Genomic DNA, 22,842 nt, shown 5'->3' with positions numbered 1-22,842 from the left:
CCTTGAGGTTTAGTTCACCTGAGTTGTTATTTGGTGGAGGTCAGCTCCGCGATAAGTATTGTGTTGCCCATCGGATGGGTGTATTCTGTATTTTTCTATGGGAGACCCTTGGTTGAGATTTGTGGTTTGGTGGTGCCCAGTCCTCCCCTTGTCATCTTGTAATTATATCATTGCCTGGTCTGGCCTGGCGCCTGAGAAGAGTTTAATTTGCGCTGTGAGGGTTAGTCAATTTCCCCTTTCGTTCTGAGGTTCTCGAGATATAATTTTTTTCCTTCTGCCATTTTGTTTTGTAGCTATGGGTATGATGTTGCCCATATCCTATTATGGTGCAGACGAGTCCTGTATACGTGCAGGGAATAAGTTGAGCATTTGGCCGCTGATTTATCCAGTCTTCTTTATTCCATTCTTGCAGTGGATGCTGTTGTGTGCTGTACCGTATATTGATACCTATGGCTGTCTTTTTTGTTTGTTTGATTTGATGCAATTTCTGTCAAAATGTAAAGCTCCAATAAAAAACTTTTAAAAAACGGAATTGGAGATATAGTTAAAAGAAAAATCTGGAGTATGGGTGGCAGGGAGTTTCACAGAGCCAGCACAGCAGGATGGACTAGCAATGGTCTCCTGTGCTGTCTGGTTCTATGATTTGTTAATAAATCTACGGGTAACTGATATTTTGAGATATATTCCTTCAAAGTTAAACCTTCAGTACAGTTTATCGGTTTATATGTATCTTGGTGCACTACTCTAGATCAGAGATTGAAGGATTTTTTGAACGATTTCCCACCAAGACGGGCGGCACGGTAGCACAAGGGGCGGCACGGTAGTGCAGTGGTTAGCACTGTTGCTTCACAGCTTCAGAGACCTGGGTTTGATTCCCGACTTGGGTCACTGTCTGTGTGGAGTCTGCACGTTCTCCCCGTGTGTGCATGGGTTTCCTCCGGGTGCTCCGGTTTCCTCTCACAGTCCCAAGATATGCAGGTTAGGTGGATTAGCCATGCTAAATTGCCCTTAGTGTCCAAAATGGTTAAGTGGGGTTATTGGTTTACGGGGATAAGATGGAGGTGTGGGCTTAAGTGGGGTGCTCTTTCCAAGGGCCGGTGCAGACTTGATGGGCCAAATGGCTTCCTTCTGCACTGTAAATTCTATGAAGAGGCTTCCAGTTTTGAGTGTGCTATCAGAAGACAATGTAGAGAGAAGAAAAGTTATCCTTGGTTGGTTTCTTGCAACCCCCAGTTGTTCCCAGTGGAGACGCAGAGGAGTAGGAATGGAAAAATAAGTTCCACAGTAAAACTTTCCTTCACAAACTGTCAATCCTAACCAAAAGAATAGGTAGCAGTTTGAAATTCAGTGCTACAGCCTATAGTATTTAAAAATGTAGACAAATGATATGAATGGCAAAGTGGGATTCTCATATTCCTTGATTAATATAATGTTTACAAGATAGTTTTGTATTTTCGTTCAATTGCCTTCATTATAATGATAGAATAAAATTTGTCAACACTGGGAAATAAACCATCGATTTATAGCATGGTCGATTTCAACATATACAGTTAATACAAAAGATGCAGTGCTTGCATCTTTTGTATTAACTAGGAAACTCTTTCACATTTTAAACTGGTGCAAATTGAACCATGATTAAATTACAAAATAATTGCTATCCTTAGGCCGCACTGATTCAGTATTTTTGTACCATTTATGATCTATTCTTTGCACAGGTTTGCAGAACTACAATCATATTCTCAGCTGAACTTTCAACCGATAGAAGATGGAAATTGTGACCTTATTATTGAAAAGCCAACCTACTTCATGAAGCTAGATGCAGGTTATGTCAAATACATTTTCCATTAAATGTTTCTTGCATAATGTTGCGCTTTTGTATCTAAAGTAAGCTGCCATTTTATTCATCTTGCCTATTGATCAAACGATCTGCTTTTTAAAAACTTAATTTTATGTTTTTGTTTTAAATCGTGTCAATTAAAAGTAAATGTGAAAATATTCTGAAGATGACCGTAAATGCTGTGGGATCTTTGGGCTATTGCTCCTTCTTGCCAGTTGCAAAGGGAAATGAGTACAAACAGCTCTTATTTGTGTATAAAAGCAAAATACTGCAGGTTCTGGAAACCTGAAATAAAAACAGAATGTGCTGGAAAAACGCAGCAGGTCTGGCAGCATCTGTGGAGAGAGAAACAGGGTTAATGTTTTGAGTTGAATATGACTCTCCTTCGGAAGTGAATGGAGGTAGAAATGTGATGGCTTTTATGCTGTTGAAAGGGGATAGAAGGAGGTAGAAAAAAAGGGAATGTCTGGATGAGGTTAGAGGATGGGACGGATTAAATGACAAAGATGTCATAGGGCAAAAGGCAAAGAGAATGGAAATCGGTGTCATAAATAAACAAAGCATTGGTCCAGAGTGAATGTTAATGGCAGGATAAAGAACAGTTTTTTCTGAAAGCAAAAACAAGATGCAGAATGGAGGCGTGAGTTAATGGTTTTAAATTGCTGAAGTCAATGTTGAGTTTGGAAGCCTGTACATTGTCTAATTGGAAAATGAGGTGATATTTCTCAAGCTTGTGGTGAGCCTCATTGGAATGACTCAGTTGGCCAAGCACAGAAATGTGAGTGTGGATTAAAATGGCAATAAACTGGAAAGATTTAAAAAATATTCATTTTACGGGATGTGGGCGTCGCTGGTTAGGCCAGCATTTATTGCCCATCCCTAGTTGCCCTTCAGAGTGGCCTTCTTGAGCCGCTGCAGTCCCTGAGGTGTAGGTACACCCACAGTGCTGTTAGAGAACTTGGGAAATTGGGTCCAGAAATGGGATCGAAGATGTAGCAGGCAATTTAGGGGTTAAACAGACTGAGGGAATAACTGCGAGCACAGAGTCAGAGGGTTTTGCCCACACCTGGCTTTTGTCCCATTCAGACTTAAGCTCATCGGCAGGAATACACAGGATTCCAATGTTCAGCAAGGGTGATTTACTTGTGATCCATTGTTCTTCGGGACACCCTGTCTGACCAGCCATTAGCTCATTACAGAATCTGATTGCCTCTTTGACCGTCAATGGGAGGTTAGTTGCATACCAAAACAAGTCTCTGTTCTTTTGTATAAATGGGAGTGCGAAATCAAATGGCCAAGATAGCGCTGATGGGTTCAAGTCTGAACACCCCAGGAGAGAACATACGTTTGAGGGGTTGGGTGGAGCTCAGAGAGGGAGAGAGAGAGAATCCTGTTTTGAACAGGAGAGGAGAAGGATTTGAAAAGCCATTGAGGGAGGTCATTAAAAAGCCTGTCGGAGAGACAGGCTTTCGAAAAGGCTTCTAAAGGAACTTGACTGAAAGCAAAAAAATGCTTCATAAATGCACATATCATCTTTACCTGTCTTTGTAAGTGGAATGAGAGCTGTATGTTCATTTAACGTGATGTTTAATGGGAACTAATTTGTTATGGTTAAGAAACTACCTGTAATCTGTTATTGTTGCAGTTGAAGTTGAAAACTTTAAATATTGTTTTTCTTTTGTTTTAATAAAATTAAAAAACTATAACCAGACCCTATTCCTTATGATATCACTCCTGGAATGAATCGATCTTTCCGCATCACCATTAAAAACTTTTAAATGTTTTGGTTCCAGTCCAGTCTCTTAGCCACTGTTGAGAGCTGACCAAGCATCCGTAACAATAAGCATTAACAGACCTATGAATTCCTAATTGCAGCCTTGCAGCTCAGTTCTGCGTTTACAAAGCTTACATGTTCACAGCCTTTGTTTTAAACATTTCAGAAATAATGATGAGTTCAGGTTTTACCAATCACAAAGAGGTGAGGGCTGAAATTCCCTGGCCATTCACTGGAGGTGGTATTCTCCAGCCCCACTGGCAGCGTACCCCACCCGCGGGTTCCCCATTGGCGTGGAGTGACTTCTCATTGACAGTAGCAAAAACAAAATCTCGCTGCCTCCCGCCATTAAGAAACACGTGGTTTGGAGGCCGGATAATCACGCCCAAGATGTTGGTGAATAATGTATGTGCTCTACCAAGAGACTAACAGTTTGATGGTATCATAGTAAATTACCCCAACTGAACATTCACCAGCTACATGAAGCAAAACAAAATTTTGCCTCATTTATTAATGAAACATATTCTTTATTTTCAGGTGTCAATATGTACCACCATTTCTGTGACTTTGTTAATCTCTATATTTCCCAACATATCAACAACTCTTTTGATACTGATTTGAACATAGTAATGTGGGATACGGTGAGTACACTATTGATTTTCTACAGATTGTGGAGCCCTAATATTGGGACCTTTATTTGTCATCCTCTATTTTCTGTGGGCAAATTAGAGAAACTAATGGAGAAAATTAATGAGGATAATTTTTCCTTCAAGAGAACTATAGTTTCTACACAGTACGTGTGACATCCCAGTTAGGTTTACATTTCTTTGTTGGCCTACCTGCATTTTGTATTTTGCTATATTTGTTTTAGAATGAATCATATCTAATTAGTTTGGGAAGTGATGAATTACTTTTGATGCAGCGTACCTGACTTTTGACTCGACATTCTTTCCAAAGATTCTGAATGCTATTAGATTTGGCTTTGCAATCTGTGTCAACAGGCAGGAAGGTGTTTCCTGCAACTAATTGCTACTACTTTACATTAAAATTCATTTAAAAGCTTCAAAAAGAAAATTCTTCATAAGGCTGAAGATGTGGTAAAGTCAGGAGAAATTGTGAATCAATTCAGTGGGGCAGTGAACAAATTGGTAACCAAGGTTCCCTACCTGGTAAGTTCGAGATCCAACAAGGAATTCTGGTGGGGAACATAGAAGGATGGCAAATTAGTGACTGATCCCTGAGTTACTCATCTCGTTGTGACCAGTTACAAAGCAGCAGATACCTGCATTTTCATTTGCCTGCAACTGATGCAGCAATATAAAGGACCGGAAAAGAAAATTCCAATTTGGAATGCTTATCCTCATGTTTGAATCCCGTATTGGCTCCGACCCTCCTTGCGTCTGTAAGTCCTCCAGCTCTACTGCATTCATAAGTGTATTCGTCTTTCCACTCTGGCGTCTTGTGCTTCCCCCACTTTTCCCCATCAGTGGCAGCCTTCAACTGTCCAGGCTCACACTCTGAGATTCCCACCTGCTACCATTCCACATCTCCAACTCCCACTTCCCATTCTTTAGTCAGCCCTTCTAATATCTGCTTCTTTTTCCCAATGTCCATTCTTGTCCTTTACGTTTCTGTGCAATGTGTTGGGATATTTTCTTTAATAAAAGCACTATATAAATGCAACCTGTTGTTTGACAAGACAGCTTAAAAAGTGGTTCATGGAAATGGTTGTCGCTATATGATCTAACAGATGCCAAAGTGCAAAAGGTGTTAGATGATGTATTTGACTGTAGGAATACTACAAATGGATCTCAAGTGCTGTTTCCCGTTTTGATTTTATTAGAGGAAAGGACGTAGAATTATTGGATGAGAATGCAGAGGAGGTCAGTGAGGTAGAATATTCCTGAACCTTTGAGGGCTGCAGAATGGGGATAGGTAATCTAACCGGGGAATGGGCACCTAGCAGAGATCCTCAAGATTTTATGGATATGGAGAGTCTGAATCCAAAAGAGTTCTCTGAACCATAAAATTGAAAAATTAGCTACATGGTCCAAAGTCAAGGTTATCGAAGGATAATAGGAAATGTAAGCAACAATTCGTAAGCGGGCGATGATCGAATTGTGAAACAAATTAATACTAAAGGTGATAGAACAAACTTGCATGGTAGGTTTTATGAAAGAACTAGATGAATTCCTGTTCAGAAATATAATACTTGGCTATTAGATCCAGAATTTTTTTTTTTTTTTTTTTAAATTTAGTGTACCCAATCATTTTTCCAATTAAGGGGCAATTTAGAGTGGCCAATCCACCTAGCTTCACGTTTTTGGGTTGTGGGGGCGAAACCCACGCAAACACGGGGAGAATGTGCAAACTCCACACGGACAGTGACCCAGAACCGGGATTGAACCTGGGACCTCAGCGCCGTGAGGCCGCAGTGCTAACCCACTGTGCCACCGTGCTGCCCCCTTAGATCCAGAATTAGGGGAGGAACCTGATGGGAGGTTTGAAAGAACATGCTTGATGGACTATCACTTCACAAAATATTCTTGTGCAATATAAATTGAAGCAATAGTGTGTTTGGTAGAATCTGCTGGTGTCTTTACTGAAAAGGAATTGAAGGAGCGAGTAGAGTTAGGGAATAAGTTTATTACTGTTATCTCTGAGCTTTTTCTCCATCGCTCTCAAAGCTCCTTGTTTGAATCCCTTCAGTAAATTTCTTTCTGACAACTCTCTAAAACCAGGTCCTCGCCCTGCCATGGCACAGGAACAGCCCTAACCAAAGTCATAAATGTTATACTTCCTCTCTGTGGTCCTGGTTCACTATCGCTGTTTGTGTTTCTCAATTTTTCTGCAACCTTTGGGGTCGACTAAAGTCCTCTATCAATGCCTGTCTTCCATTGTCTAACTCAGTGGGACTGCATTTGTTTCCACTCTCGTCTATGTGTCCAGAACATCGTCAGCAGTGGCTTCTTTATCTATCCTGTCATTGCTACTTCTACTGTCCCTTAGGATCCAACCTGGTCCCCTTCTCATCTACATGCTACCATGATGCCATCATCACAAAGACACGTATGCAAGTGCGTCACCCCGTCTTGTGACGACTCCATTGCTTTTGTGTTTCCATACGGTTCGTCTGAATGCATTGCGATTGAACATTGGGACGACCATTAAAAAAAAAATTTAGAGTACCCAATTAATTTTTCTAATTAAGGGGCAATTTAGCGTGGCCAATCCACCTACCCTGCACATCTTTTGGGTAGTGAGGCGATACCCACGTAAACACGGAGAGAATGTGCAAACTCCACACGGACAGTGACCCAGTGCCGAGATCAAACCTGGGACCTCTGCGCCGTGAGGCTGCAGTGCGACTCAGTGCGCCACCATGCTGCCTGTGAAGACAATCATCTTTGACCCCTGCCACAAACTCCATGGGCATGCCATCAATTCAGATCTCTTCCCTGGCCCATAATTCAGGTTGAATCAGACTGGCCAGGTTTTGTACTTCCTATTGAACTTTGAGCTGAGCTCCTGACCCCTAAACTCTCCATCATAAAGGTTTCCTACTTCCACCCTAGTGATAGTGCCTGCATCAGCACATCAGCTGTTGGAATATTTAACATGTCTTCAGCAATTCCAAACTCAACATTCTGCCCTGCTGGTCTGCCAACCTCCATAAATTTCAGTTCATCCAAAGTTCTGTTTCTCATTTCCTTTCCTGCTCACCTGTCATCCTTATGCTGGTTGGTTTACATTATCTTGTAGTCCTCCAAAATTTCAAAAGTTGAAATGATCATCCTCTTGTTTGAATCATGGGCTTGCCTACCCTTCTCTCTCATGTAATGCCCTCCTGCTCTATGACCTGAGAGTTCTGTGTGTTCCTCCAGTATTTACTTCTGGTGCATCGTCATTCCTTTCCTTCTTATCATTGGTCTTTAACTGTCTGGGCCCTGTGTTCTGAAATTCTCTGGTTCTCTATCTTCTTATACCCCTTTGTAACTCTCACCATACCATTCTCTTTCTTCACCTTTCCTTTGTTATTCAGCTCCTTTTTAGTACCATTTCATAGGTTGAAACCTATCTGTTCCAATGTAGCCAGGCCCAGAAAATAATTCTCTTTACCCATTAGCATTACTAAAGGACTTTTGATTGAATCATTTTTCTGATCTGCATTTTGTCCCATATCATCTCCAGGCGAACGGTCAATGTTCATATATATGCTGATGATGCTCAACCTTCCCTGTCTGTCGCTTCCAGTGACACCTTGACCTTTTTCTCCATTCAGACGTTCTGTCTGACTTGAGGGGAATCAAATGTTCTCCAACTGCACATTAAGAGGACCAAAATTATTTCTGAAATCTACCATAAACATGTTCTCTTATCTTCCATAATGAAGTCCTAAAGCAGCTATTATGTCCGCTATTATTTTTTTAATATCTATTCAGTTTTAGGTTGTCAGAGTCCTAATTTGAAAAAATTATATATGAAGGAACAAAAGGCAAAATCGATTGGACATAATCTGATTATGCAGTCTAATTTAAATTATTTTGGAATGTGGAGCAAGAAGTTAATGTTCAATTATTTTACACACTGTAAACTTAATTGCATTCATGATAAGAGCCCTACATCTCTGCAGTTTATTTATGACACATTTATTACTGGTAATCTGAATCTAAATGTGAATTATTTATTACTGCATCTGAACTCTAGTAACCTTTAAGATTGCCACCCAAAGCAATTAAAAGTAAATTTGCTGCTTTATAGTAGCTATCTTGTGCAGTAGGGATGATGATCATAATTTTCCCTGCTGTCCAAGTTACAGCATTTTCTCAAAATTTATTTTGCAAAAGTAAAAATTGGATTAATGAACATATTCTGATGTAATCAATATCAACACTACATATAGTACTTGCTAAACTATGTTCAGAAGTCCAATTTGAAGAGGATTAAGTTATTTGCCAGAAGCAAATGTTTTGCTGTGGTTGCCATTATATAGGCAACGTAGGTCCAAGCGCATTGGGCAGTGAAGAACCATTCTTGGTAGAAGTTAAGAGAAGGAAATGGCAGGTGTGTTCCTTCCAATCTTTTGTACATTCATTGATGAGCATTGTAATGGATGGAAAATCATGGGCAGAGTGTCAATAGGTGCTCCTGATGAGTGAGGCTCTCAGACAGAAACATGCAATATAAATTGGGTCTATGATGGTATCAGAAACAAATCCAGTTATTGTGCCAGCTGCTTTCATGATCAAATAGCTGGTGGGACATAGGTTAATTAACTAAACAGAAAACCAGGAACTGTGCAAAGAGCGTTCATGGCCCAAATTTTCTGGTCTCCGAATAGTCAGAGGCCGGATGTATGGCCCAAAATGCACATCGGGATCCTGTGGATGCCCAGACGTGCTGATCTCTGTGGGAATTGCCTGGGAAGTCAAACTTCCAATAGGCAATTCCCTTGCTCCCTGGGACACTCCTCAAAAGTCTCAGACTCCGAGTTAGCGTTAAAGACTTTGGACATTTTAGATTTACTTACCTGAAATCTACCCAGGAAATGATAGCCAGAAAAACTAACTTCTAGCTAGCTATAGAACTGGCTGCCCAATCACTCACACTGAGCACCCCCCCCCCCCCCCCCCCCCCCCCCCCCCGCTAACCTGACTGAACTACATACCTTCCAGTGTATCCATCTGCCTGCCTTATCCATCTTCTCGCCCTATTCACCTGCCGACCTCAGCCATCTTTGCCATATCCACTTCAACTTAACCCAACCTAACACCCTATCTATTTATTCAGTCACTCATTCACCCACTCATCCATTCACACCATACGGCAGATGGTTGCACTTTTCGTCTAACCCCTTGCCAGCCCATAGAGAGAGGGATAAATAAAGGATATTTCACTGAAATGTGAATGACAGCATATTTTGATGATGCATGTATGAGCTTCATAAATTTACTACCTGGGCAATATATTTATTGCCAGTATGAGTTGTGAGCAACAAGACATTGGAGCCAAGTGTAGCAAAATGTTATAATGCAATTGATTTGTAACTTGATTATGAGAAAGAATTAAGGTGTTTTGTTCTTCTGTACTTTTTAAATTATGTTGTATAAATTGTTAAAAAGATATGTGAACAGTCTGAAATGAGAAGTATGCAGTTGCGATTAGATGTGTCCATACAGTAAAATTATATTTCCAAAATCACATCGCACTACAGTACAATTTAATGTAATGATTTGTTTCTGTCAAAAGCAATTTTCATTATATGTTGTGCATTTTGCTGTTATTATTCTGAATTCCACTGACAGAAGATAGGAAAATAAGAGATTTCTTTAATATTTCAATATTTTGGCCACAGGGGCTCCTCCTGCTCTCTATATTTTCCCATGTGAAGTGTTTCTTCATTTTCCTTGCATGCAACTAAGATAATTTGGATGATGACTGTATGGATTATGATAGTGATGATAGATTTCGGCCCCAGGATAAATACAGCAGGTCTAAGAGAGAGACAAAGGCGAATTAGTGCAGTACTTGAGAGCAGATAGAGTGGTCTTTCCATTCTCGATCACAAATATTGTGGTTGTAGGATTGTCATCAACGTTAAATTCTGACCTATTTGATGACAATCATTGCCCTTCTTACATTTTATTTTCAGATAATGGTTCCATTATTTCAGCAACATGTGAAAGTTTGAAACTTGAGAACAGGTAGGAAGTGATGATCTCAGTAGGTAGCGTTTCATAATTGCATACATATACGCGCCTTCTCCTGAGAACAATAACCTGCTCACTGATTGATTTTATTGTCACATGTGCTGAAGTAGAGTGAAAAGTATTTTTCTGCGGCCAAGGGAACATACACAGTACGTACATTGTAGACAAAAAGAATAATCAACAGAGTGCATTGACAAATAGTACATGGATAAATAGTGGTTGGTTACAGTACGGGGCAAGGGCCAAACAAAACAAATACATGAGCAAGAGCAGCATAGGGTGTCGTGAATAGTGTCTTACAGAGAACAGATCAGTCTGAGGGAGAGTCGTTGAGGAGTCTAGTAGCTATGGGGAAGAAGCTGTTCCTATACTGGATGTGCCCGTCTTCAGACTCCTGTATCTTCTGCTTGATGGAAGGGTCTGGAAGAGGGCACAGCCTTGGTGTGAGGGGTCTCTGACAATGCTGTCTGCCTTCCTGAGGCAGTGGGAGGTGTAGACAGAATCAATGGGAGGGTGGCAATCTTGTGTGAAGTGTTAGGCTGAGTTCACCACACTCTGCAGTTTCATGCGATCTTGGGCCGAGCAGTTGCCATACCAAGCTGTAATGCAGTCAGATAAGGTGCTCTCTATGACATCTGTAGAGGTTTGTGAGAGTCAATGCAGACATGCAGAATTTCTTTAGCTTCCATAGGAAGCAGAAACGTTGTTGGGCTTTCTTGACTGTTGCAGCAACATGAGTGGACCAGGACAGACTGTTGGTGATGGTGACCCCATAGGATCTTAAAGCCATCAACCATCTCCACTTCGGAGCCATTGATGTAGATGGTGGGGTGGGGGGTGTCGTGCTACGCTTCGTGAAGTCGATGATCCGTTCCTTGGTCTTGCCAACATTTAGAGAGAGGTTGTTTTTGGTACACCATACAACCAAGTGATCTATCTCCCTTCTGTAGTCTGATTTGTCGTTGTTTGAGATACGACCCACCACAGTCGTATCATTCACAAACTTATAGATCGAATTGGAGTTAAATCTTGCCACACATTCGTGTGTGTATAGGGAGTACAGTAGAGGACTGAGTACACATCCTTGCGGGGCTCCGCACAGGCAGTGACCCAAGCCGGAATCGAACCTGGGACCCTGGAGCTGTGACTGTGAAGCAACTGTGCTACCGTGCTGCCCACAAAAACATCAGTTTCAAACTTTTACAATTATGTGTAGTTTGAATATCAAGGTGCTTATCTGCTATCAGCGAAAAAGGCCCACAATTGTAAAAAGTTTTGCATTACTTGACCAATAGTAGTAGTGAGACTTGTTGATCTGGGGAATAATAAGTCAGTCACATGGCCGGTTAGCTCAGATGGTTAGAGCGTGGTGCTAATAACGCCAAGGATGGCGGGTTCGATCCCCATGCTGGCCAACAATGCAAACCTGTCATGAAAATCACATCCTCCCTGCAAAAAATTTCAGGGACTAATAAGTCAGTTGAAGACATGGGGCTGGATTTTACAGAGCACCGTATTCCCCACCCATCCCAACTAAAAGGTCAGTAAGAAGCCCAGCTACAAAAATGCTGGCTATTCTGCAGCCATATATGCTGTAAGTAGTGCTAATTGCCTACAGTTCTGCCCCTATCTGGGGAGGAAGTCCCACTTTGAAGAGCTGCCGACAAATTAGATAGTGGAATGTTCTGTCGTCCTGGCAGTGGCAGGTTCAGGTGTGGCTACTGCTGGGACTACAGGCAGTCCCCAAAGAAGGTTATGGAGCCAGACTTGAGCGTAACTGCAGAGTACTGGCAGGACCTGGCTCGCAGACCCTAGGCGCAGTCCTGACATGAACCGTTCCCTCCTATGTGTACAATAGCAGTGGAGTGGAAGCAGCTATATAAGTGGCTATTAATTGATCACCAAAGAGCCTCAATAGGCCCAAGGGGGCTGCCTGATTTTTTCCCCTGCCCACTGTAATATTGGAGGCAGGTACGAAAGACATGCACTACATTTTACAACCCCCCCCCCCCTCCCCCCCATCCCCACCACACACACACACACACACACACCAACACCAACAAACATGCTGGTGGGGGCTGTAAAATCTAGCTCGTAATGCCTTTAGGTGTGATTTTAAAAATGTAACAAGGAGAATAAAATAAGTTAAATCTTGCATTAACCTAAGTAGTCATGCATTAATACTCTGCTCGGTGCATGCCACAGGCTCTAATTGTCTGTTGTGTTTCTGGGGGTTGGTTTGCATTTGTTGAGTGTAGTAAAGGAACTGTGTGATGCAGTACTACCAGAAAAGAACCTCTTATGAACATAGAATAACATTTTACTGTTCAGTTAGATATAAGATATGCGCCACAAATAAATCTCTGGCTGCAAATGGTTCAATGCAAAATGAACTGTGGTATTCTTAAATTTATGGTGGATGCTAATTTCTTACCTCCTTTGTACCAAACTCTCATCCAATCATCTGTGGCTGTCAGCCTTGACTCTCCAGAGCACACCACGTTGAGTTTTCCTGTTATGATCTACATATGTTTTAATTCGTCAACTTGTCCAAATCTCTTGCTGTATCTTTCAGGCAATGGGTCCCATTTCTCTGTCATGTCTCATCCTTCCTGGTGTCCTTGTCCCCAAGCCATTAAATTAAGACTCCTCGCCATTTACGCATCCTTTCAGCCATACCTCAGCCTACCTCTCCTTTGGGCAAGAGTATTTGCTGCCCTAGGTTCCCAGGTGAACCCTTAGCCAGGTACCCTCTTCCCACCAACCCCCATCTTCTCATTAACATTCGAAAATGAATGCAGTAAAATGGTCATGCAGTCGCCATAAATGATCAAACTAGTGGGTAGTTATTATCCGCAGCCTGTCCTCAGCCCATGCTCTGTTCTCAGCCTCCCACTGCTCTGTGTTCTGCAGCACCCTGTTCCCTCTACACCGCACTCTAGATTTGTGCATTGCACACCCGCACCTCTTACGAGAACACAAGATCACCCTGGAACTTTCTGAATGGTTGAACTTGAAGCCCTTGGGAATCTGGCTTTCTTAAATGGTGGTACCATCCATAAAATTATTATTCTTAAGTGGGGTTACCAGAATTAAAAACTTTGATGCTTTGGGTGTGTGGGGAGAGGAAAATATAATTTTCTGTTCACCTGCTAGATGTTACAGATGGTAAAATGACCTGTATCCTGATGTTTCATTCGATTGCATAGTTAAGTTTAGGCAAGCACAGAAATGCAGTCGCAAATTCTGCTTCAATTTTAGCATTCAAAACCAAATGTACAAGAAAGGTCACACACAGAGTTATATCAGTAACAGCTCTACCAGGCTCCAGGTTTCATATACTCAATTTTCATTTTATAGCAACTTATTGCCTAAAATACAGTACACATGAGCAAAATAAAATGAATTGTGCCACTGGCCTACAGATGGTCTGCCAGGACCACTCAGCTCCTGATCTTGTTACAGCCTTGGTCGAAATATGGACAAAAGAGCTGAACTAGAGGTGAGATGGGAGTGACTGCCCTTGGTATCAAACACCGAGTCTGGCATTAAGGAGCACCAGCATGTGGTCATGGGAGCAGGGTCTTTTGCCAAAATGGCAAGCGACAGGAAGGTCAGGGTCCTGAATGCGCACAGACCGAAGCTGCTCAGCAAAGTGATCATCCAGTCTGCGTTTGGTCTCTCCGATATGGAGGAGACCATATTGGGAGCAGCGAATGCATTAGACCAAATTGGAAGAGATGCAAGTGAAACGCTGCTTAATCTAGAATGTTTTGGGCCTGGGATGTTAAGCATGGAAGAGGTAAAGGGGCAGTGTTACACCTTCTGCGATTACATGGGAAGGTGTCATGGGTGATGGGAGAGGTACTGTGTATGGTGGAGGAGTGGACTAGATTGTCTTTGGCAGGGAACGGTCTCTGCAGAATGCAGTGAAGGGAAGATGTGTTTGGTGGTGGCATCACACTGGAGTTGGCGAAAATGGCAGAGGATTACGGAGATGGTGGGATGAAATGTGAGAACAAGGGCGACGCTATCCTTGTTCTGGGAGGGAGTGGAGGGGGCGAGTGTAGTGGTGCGGGAGATGGACCGCACACTGTTGAGGGCCCTGTCCACAACTGTAGGTGGGAAATTACGGTTGAGGAAGAACGCCAGTTTGGAAAGTGGCATCATCGGAACAAATGCGACGGAGGCGAAGGAGTTGCGGGAAAAGGATGGAGTCCTTACATGGTGTAGGGTGCGCAGAGCTGTAGTCCAGATAGCTGTGGGAGTCAGTGGGCTTGTAGTGGATATTAGTGGATAGTCTATTTCCAGAAATGGAGACAGAAAGATCAAGGAAGGGAAGGGAAGTGTCTGAGATGGACCAGGTGAAAGTGATGGAGGGGTGGAAACTGGAAGTGAAGTTGATGAATTTTTCCAGGTCCGGGTGAGAGCATGAAGCAGCACCAAAATAGTCATCCATGTATCAGTAAAGGAACAAGGAATGTTCCACATACCCCATAAAAAGGCAAGCGTAGCTAGGACCCATGCGGGTACCCATTGCAACACCTTTGATTTGGAGAAAGTGAGATGAGTTAAAGGAGAAGTTGTTGAGTGATAGAACAAGTTCAGCCAGGCGGAGGAGAGTGGTGGTGGATGGGAATTGTCCGGGCCTCTTTTCGAGAAAGAAGCGAAGAGCTCTCAGGCCATCCTGGTGTGGGATGGAGGCGTAGAGGGATTGCACATCCAAGGTGAATAGAATGTGGTTAGGGCCCGCGAACTGGAAGCTGTCAATGTGACGCAGTGCATCAGAGAAATCCCGGATGTTGGTGGGGAGGGAATGGACCAGAGGAGTGAGGATGGAGTCAAGATAAGAGGAAATAAGTTCGGTGGGGCAAGAGCATGCTGACCTAATGGGAAGTGGATTTTGAGAAGTAGGTAAAAGCGGACTGTCCGGGGTTGGGAGACTGAGGTTGGAAGCCGTAGGAGGAAGGCATCCGGAGGAAATAAGGTCACTAACGGTGGTTGGAGATAATGGCTTGATGTTCAGTGGTCTGGTCATGGTCCAGGGAGAGGAAAGAGGAAGTATCTGACAGTTGCCACTCAGCCTCTGTGAGGTCGAGGTCAGTGCGCCAGATGACAACAGGACCCCATTTGTCGGCAGGCTTGATGACAAAGTCGGGGTTAGACGTGAAGGAGTGAAGAGCAGAAAGTTCGGAAGGAGAGAGGTTGGAATGGGTGAGGGGGGCAGAAAAATTAAGACGGTCAATGTCCCGTCGACAGTTCTCAATGAAAAGATCAAGGGCAGGTAATTGTCCCGGTTGGGGGGGGGGGGGGGGGGTCCACTTGGAGGCAGAATGTTGGAGGCACATGAAAGGATCAGTGGAACGGGGGGCAGGATTCTTGCCCAAAGAAGTGGGCATGGAGACGAAGGCAGCAAAAGAAGAGTTCAACATCATGTTGAGCCTGAAATTCATTCAGATGGGGACGTAAGGGTACAAAGCTGAGTCCTTTGCTGAGAACAGCACGCTCAGCCTCAGAGAGGAGAAGGTCAGAGGGTATGGTGAACACGTGGCAGGGGCTGGGGCTGTAAGAAATGGGGTACGAGGGATTGGGAACTGGTGGAGAGCCTGGGATGGGCAGTGGTGTTGATATTGAGAGAAATGGGGTATGAGGTATTGGGACTGGTGGAGGGCCTGGGATGGGCAGTGGTGTTGATATTGGGAGAAATGGGGTATGAGGTATTGGGACTGGTGGAGGGCCTGGGATGGGCAGTGGTGTTGATATTGGGAGAAATGGGGTATGAGGTATTGGGACTGGTGGAGGGCCTGGGATGGGCAGTGGTGTTGATATTGGGAGAAATGGGGTATGAGGTATTGGGACTGGTGGAGGGCCTGGGATGGGCAGTGGCGTTGATATTGGGAGAAATGGGGTATGAGGGATTGGGACTGATAGAGGGCCTGGGATGGGCAGTGGTGTTGATTCTGGGAGAAATGGGGTACGAGGGAGTGGGACTGGTGGAGAGACCAAACGCAGACTGGGTGATTGCTTTGCTGAGCATCTTCGGTTTGTGCACATTCAGGACCCTAACCTTCCTGTTGCTTGCCATTTTAACAAAAGAACCTGCTCCCATGCCCACATGTCTGTTCTTAGCCTGCTGCAATGTTCCAGTGAAGCTCAACGCAAACTGGAGGAACAACATCTCATCTTCTGGTTAGGCACACTACAGCCTTCCGGCCTGAACATCGAATTCCACAACTTCAGATGATCAGCTGTACCCCACCTCGACCCATTTGTTTTCATCACATTTCATTTTAACTGTCTTTTACCATTTATTTCTTAATATATATTTAATTCCCCCCCCCCATCTTATCCACCTTTCCTTTACCTTTCTCCTCTTTGCTGCCACCCCCCCCCCCCCCCCCCCCCCCCCATCTACAGTTCATCCTCTGATGTTAGTTTCCCTGCTGTTAAACCGTTCATATCTTTTGTTCTCTCTGGGGACTGCCATTAACACTCTTTCCCCTTGGTTTCTGTGGCCATTAGCACCAGATTACGCTGGGTTTCTGTGGCTATGACTCGTCTTTCATTCTCACTCCCACTTTCTCTGTCGGTTAGCTTTGAAAAAGAGTCATCGGACTTGAAACGTTAGCTCTTTTTTCTCCCTACAGATGCTGCCAGACCTTCTGAGGTTTTCCAACATTTTCTCTTTCAACTTGGCTCCCGTGACAATACCTCCCAAACCCACGACTTCTATCACCCAGCAGAACAAGATTTCTTGTAAACCTATCATTTCAACCATTCTTTTAACTGCCTCTCTAAACCCTGTAAAATGTTGTATCCATTTTTGCTCCAGTGAAATGCCTTCAGGTGTCAATTATTAAAATATTAAAAATATTTGGACCCTTATCTTCAGGTTGGGATTAGAGTGGGTGGGTTTGAATTTTTATGCAGGAATCCCAAGTAAGGGACTTCTGCATTCTCTGCAGAAATTAACTGCAGGATTTTACATTTTCAACAGATTTACCACCTACCAGCCAGCCAGATTGACAGGCGACCCACTCCTGAGAATTGGACATCATGATGGGGTTTGGATGTCACAGAGGGGGGGGTGAAGTGCTGGAGGTTGGTTGATGGCATGCAGGTAAGCTGGTTGGGCTCAGGGAAACAATCTTGCTCCCGCTCGCCCACAAACAGTGCAAGAAAAGCATTTACCTCATTGATCTGGCCCTTCTCACCTCCTTTCACCTACTGGGATTCCTGAGCCACAGGAATCCTGACCTCCATGGGTTAGAAACAAAAATCCAGTAAAAATGGAGGCATTTGGGTTCTTTAAACATCTTACTGATTGATCCACCTTTTTGGAACAGCTTGTTGGTTGGCTGTCAGCTGCCCGACCCCTGTTAAAACTGGATGTAGGCAGAGTTGGAGTCAGTTTTCCCCCACCCACCCTCAATGCATTAAAACTTTTTCCGGCCCCCCCCCCCCCCCCAAAGTAATTACAGGTTGATAATTAACAATCTTACACACACAGGCTGAAAGGATAGCTTATGTTCAACGGAGGCACTACGTAAATGAAAACCTTGCATTTACATAGTGCCCTTCCATTGGCTTTAAAACACTTGGATACATCCTGTGAGAATCTACATTTGTTTTGTTTTTAAAATATTTTTAAAATTATAAATATTGCCATTCAATTTCATTTATTGTACAGTCACAAAGGTTTCTTAGGTTTCTCTATTTACAGTCTGTCGCCGCTTGGCTCAGCATACAATCCTCCCTACCCCCCCCCCCCCCCCCCCCCCCCCCCTCCCCCTCCAGCTCGCGTCTCCCTGACCCCCCCCCTCTTTCCTTTCCCCCCTTCTTTACTGCTGCCCCCATTCTTTCTTGCTGGGTTTTGCTACCTCCCCGTGCGCCTCCCCCTCCTCCCAGTCCTCCCTCGCTTCCCTCTTTCTGTCTTGTCCTGGCTATTTCCCCCTGGCTACTGGCTATTTATTTATTTATGCGTTGGCCATAAACAGGTCTCGGAATAGTCAGGTGAATGTTCTGTGGAAGCCCTCTTCCAACCCATGGTGAATTTGATTTTCTCCATTTAGAGAAATTCCGATACGTCGGACAGCCAGTCTGCAGCTTTAGGTGGTGCTGCTGATCGCCAACTGATTCTACGGTGGGCAATGAGGGAGGCAAAGGTGACCGCCCTCTTCCCCATGAAGAGACCTGGCCGGTCTGATACCCCGAAGACCGCCACTTTTGGGCATTGCTCCACCCTCATCCCCACCACTTTGGACATTGCCTCGAAGAAGGCTGTCCAGTACCCATCAAGTCTGGGGCAAGACCAGAAGATGTGGGTGTGGTAGGTCGGGCATCCTTGGCACCGTTCACATCTATCCTCCACCTCCAGGAAGAATCTGTTCATTCGGGTTCTGGTCAAGTGGGCTCTATGTACCACTTTTAGCTGCATTAGGTTGAGCCTCACGCATATGGAGGTAGAGTCGACCCTGTGCAGTGCTTCGCTCCAGAATCCCCACCCTATTTCGAACCCCAAGTCTTCCTCCCATTTCCTCCTTGTCATGTCCAGTTCGGTGTCAGCACCCTCTCTAGCTGTCGTTCCTCTGCCTCGGATATCTGTGGCCAGTAGCTCTTCTAATCGTGCCTATCATGGTGATCGCTGTTATGTCCTTGTCTCCTTGCGTAGGAAGTTTTTAAGCTGCCGGTTTCTGAGTTTGTTGCCTTTAGCTAGTTGGAATCTCTGTGTCAGTTCTTCCAGTGTTGTGACTCTACCGTCAGTGTATAGGTCCCTGACTGTCAATGCCCTCCGTCCAGTCTCCACCTTTGAAAGTAGCATTGGTGAGTGCTGATGTGAACCCGTGGTTATTGTAGATGGAGGTTTTGTTGGACATTTCGGTCAGTCCGAATTTCTGCCATAGTTGGTTCCACGTCTGGAGGGTGGCTATCACCACTGGGCTGCTGGAGAGTTTCTTGGGCAGGGATGGGAGTGCTGCTGTGCCGAGGGCCTGAAGAGAGGTCCCCTTGAAGGAGGCCTCCTCCATGCGCACCCACTCGGTTTCTGGCTCCTTTGCCCATCCCATCACTCTTTCCGCTGTCGCTGCCCAGTGGTAGAATTGTAGGTTTGGGAGGGCTAGCTCTCCCCTGGATTTTGTTTTCTGTGGGACCTTCTTTGTGATCCTAGCATCTTTCCGCCTCCCTCATACAAACGCCATGATTAATTTGTCCAGTGAGTTGAAAAAGGCCTTGGGGATACAAATCGGGAAGGATCCTAGTAGGTAACTATAGGCCGGTGAGCCTAACGTCTGTGGTGGGTAAGGTCTTGGAGAGGATTATAAAAGATACGATTTATAATCATCTAGATAGGAATAATATGATTAGGGATAGTCAGCATGGTTTTGTGAAGGGTAGGTCATGCCTCACAAACCTTATCGAGTTCTTTGAGAAGGTGACTGAACAGGTAGACGAGGGTAGAGCAGTTGATGTGGTGTATATGGATTTCAGTAAAGCATTTGATAAGGTTCCCCACGGTCGGCTATTGCAGAAAATACGGAGGCTGGGGATTGAGGGTGATTTAGAGATGTGGATCAGAAATTGGCTAGTTGAAAGAAGACAGAGAGTGGTAGTTGATGGGAAATGTTCAGAATGGAGTTCAGTTACGAGTGGCGTACCACAAGGATCTGTTCTGGGGCCGTTGCTGTTTGTCATTTTTATAAATGACCTAGAGGAGGGCGCAGAAGGATGGGTGAGTAAATTTGCAGACGACACTAAAGTCGGTGGAGTTGTAGACAGTGCGGAAGGATGTTGCAGGTTACAGAGGGACATAGATAAGCTGCAGAGCTGGGCTGAGAGGTGGCAAATGGAGTTTAATGTGGAGAAGTGTGAGGTGATTCACTTTGGAAAGAATAACAGGAATGCGGAATATTTGCCTAATGGTAAAATTCTTGGTAGTGTGGATGAGCAGAGGGATCTCGGTGTCCATGTACATAGATCCCTGAAAGTTGCCACCCAGGTTGATAGGGTTGTGAAGAAGGCCTATGGTGTGTTGGCCTTTATTGGTAAAGGGATTGAGTTCCGGAGCCATGAGGTCATGTTGCAGTTGTACAAAACTCTAGTACGGCCGCATTTGGAGTATTGCGTTCAGTTCTGGTCGTCTCATTATAGGAAGGACGTGGAAGCTTTGGAACGGGTGCAGAGGAGATTTACCAGGATGTTGCCTGGTATGGAGGGAAAATCTTATGAGGAAAGGCTGATGGACTTGAGGTTGTTTTCGTTAGAGAGAAGAAGGTTAAGAGGTGACTTAATAGAGGCATGCAAAATGATCAGAGGGTTAGATAGGGTGGACAGCGAGAGCCTTCTCCCGTGGATGGGGGTGGCTAGCACGAGGGGACATAGCCTTAAATTGAGGGGTAATAGATATAGAACAGAGGTCAGAGGTGGGTTTTTTACGCAAAGAGTGGTGAGGCCGTGGAATGCCCTACCTGCAACAGTAGTGAACTCGCCAACATTGAGGGCATTTAAAAGTTTATTGGATAAGCATATGGATGATAAGGGCATAGTGTAGGTTAGATGGCCTTTAGTTTTTTTCCATGTCGGTGCAACATTGAGGGCCGAAGGGCCTGTACTGCGCTGTATCGTTCTATGTTCTATGTTCTAAAAGGTATCTGGGCAGTAAGTTCATTTTGATCGTCTGCCTTATCCCTGCCAGGGAGAGTGGAAGTGTGTTCCACCTCTGCAGGAGAATCTACATTTGCAACACACATTTATTTGAGAGACTATAAAATTATGTCTTTACAACATTCACCACTAAAGGTAGTCTACCTCAAATAATGTATATGTACTTCATTGTAGAATTCCGTCTTTGGGAAAGTAGCCATTAATCACAAGCTATCTCTGATATAATATTTATGTATTTTGCAAAATACACTGTATAATAATATTCAATGTTGAATCCACTCTGATGGGTTTGCTTATCTTTTCTCTGACATCTGTTTTTTGGTGATGTTGATATCCTGTACTTCAAAATAAATTGAGCAGCTGTTTCACTTCTTTCATGTCATCAGTAACCTGAATGTTTCATTAAAATGATAATTTTCAGGCTTGTCTGATTCTTCAGAGTGTGTTAAATTGTTCTGAAAAACAATTCCACATTTGTTACAGTTAATTTTATTTTGTCTACTACTGCTATCTCAGTTTAGTGTCTCTCTCTGCCGGTACGGTTCTTAACTCTTTTAAAAGCTGCATTTCAGATTATTTCAAAATTGCTTATTTATGGTCAAACTTTTGAGCAATGAAACTGCACCACTTACAAAAAGATTGCTGATTCTTGATCACAAGTGTCTCAAACAGTAGGAAGTCTCTTTATTCCTGTCACAAAGTGATGTGCTTTGCTCCCGTTATTAGTTACATATGACTGGATTGTACAAGTTAGGCCATATCATTTTTCACTTTGGAAAGATTTTCCCAAACACTCCTTCGATGCAGGTTGCTTATCTGTCTCTGTATTCTGCACTTGAAAAATAAATTGAATGCTGATTTTCTTTCTTTGATGTAGTCTGGGGCCTGATCACATAATTGAAATGTGTTAGAACCAGGCTCTCGCTTTGTAAATTGATTTGGAAACTGTGTATTTTGAAATGTCTTTCCACTTTTATTCGTATTGGTGACTTTAATATGTCCCTTTCTGTTGGCTGCGACATGACTTATCTAAACAGATTTTATTCTCCGTCTTGAAGCTAAATTTTGAATGACTTCAAAATAACTAAATTACAAATAACTGTTTTGACAACCTCTTGGATTCAGTTGCAGTTACTAGTACTGCCGGGAGTATTGATACTTACGAGGGCGGCAGGGTGGCGCAGTGGTTAGCACTGCTGCTTCACAGCGCCGAGGACCCGGGTTTGATCCCGGCTCTGGGTCACTGTCCTTGTGGAGTTTGCACATTCTTTCTGGGTCTACGTGGGTCCCATCCCCACAACCCAAAGATGTGCAGGGTAGGTGGATTGGCAACGCTAAATTGCCCCTTAATTGGAAAAAAAAAGAATTGGGTCCTTTAAATTTATAGAAAAAAAAGTATTGTCACTTACAGATGTTTGGATGTATATGTATTTCTAATACATAGGGGTAACATGTTTGTATTTTTATATGTTGGCATTTTAAATCTCCTTTATGATCCAGCCTTCGTTCTGTCTTGCAGAGTTCCTATGGATATGGCGATTTATTTAGCGATACCTGGAAAGCATTTGCTGATCACAATATTATACATTTAAAGACATTCGACTTTAAACGGGTATTGAACATATTTGGTATCTATAATTTCTACATAAGAAGTGTTCTGCTTATGCAACATTGTCTCATTCTTTTTGTGTGTTAAAATTTAGGTATGCTTCAAGGAAGTAGTCTTTTCATTACTCCCACGTATGCGCTATGGATTGTTTTACAATACCCCTTTGGTAAGTGTGTTTCATGTGTTGGAAAAACTATTTACTTGTGTATCAAAACAATACTTATTTAAGATATTTCCTTTCTAATGAAATGAC

The 22,842-nt window shown here is 43.5% G+C and overlaps 1 protein-coding gene and 1 non-coding gene across 7 annotated transcripts in view; both read left to right on the top strand.

The window, feature by feature from the left end:
- Positions 1–22,842, top strand: part of eogt (EGF domain-specific O-linked N-acetylglucosamine (GlcNAc) transferase) — a 72,259-nt gene that overhangs the window by 26,245 nt on the left and 23,172 nt on the right. For all 6 annotated transcript variants that reach the window (XM_038810613.1, XM_038810614.1, XM_038810618.1 and 3 more), the window contains exons 8-11: positions 1,716–1,822; positions 4,149–4,252; positions 22,500–22,592; positions 22,684–22,755. In XM_038810613.1, the coding sequence (XP_038666541.1) occupies positions 1,716–1,822; positions 4,149–4,252; positions 22,500–22,592; positions 22,684–22,755 (376 nt within the window). The remainder of the gene's footprint in view (positions 1–1,715; positions 1,823–4,148; positions 4,253–22,499; positions 22,593–22,683; positions 22,756–22,842) is intronic.
- On the top strand, positions 11,662–11,736 carry trnai-aau. The gene has a single exon. It is a non-coding gene; the product is annotated as a tRNA-Ile (tRNA).

This window comes from Scyliorhinus canicula, chromosome 11, assembly GCF_902713615.1.
Source record: "Scyliorhinus canicula chromosome 11, sScyCan1.1, whole genome shotgun sequence".
In the NCBI taxonomy this organism is placed as follows: Eukaryota; Metazoa; Chordata; class Chondrichthyes; order Carcharhiniformes; family Scyliorhinidae; genus Scyliorhinus; species Scyliorhinus canicula.
The sequence above is the reverse complement of the archived record's forward strand: the minus strand, read 5'-3'. Positions and strand labels throughout refer to the sequence as shown.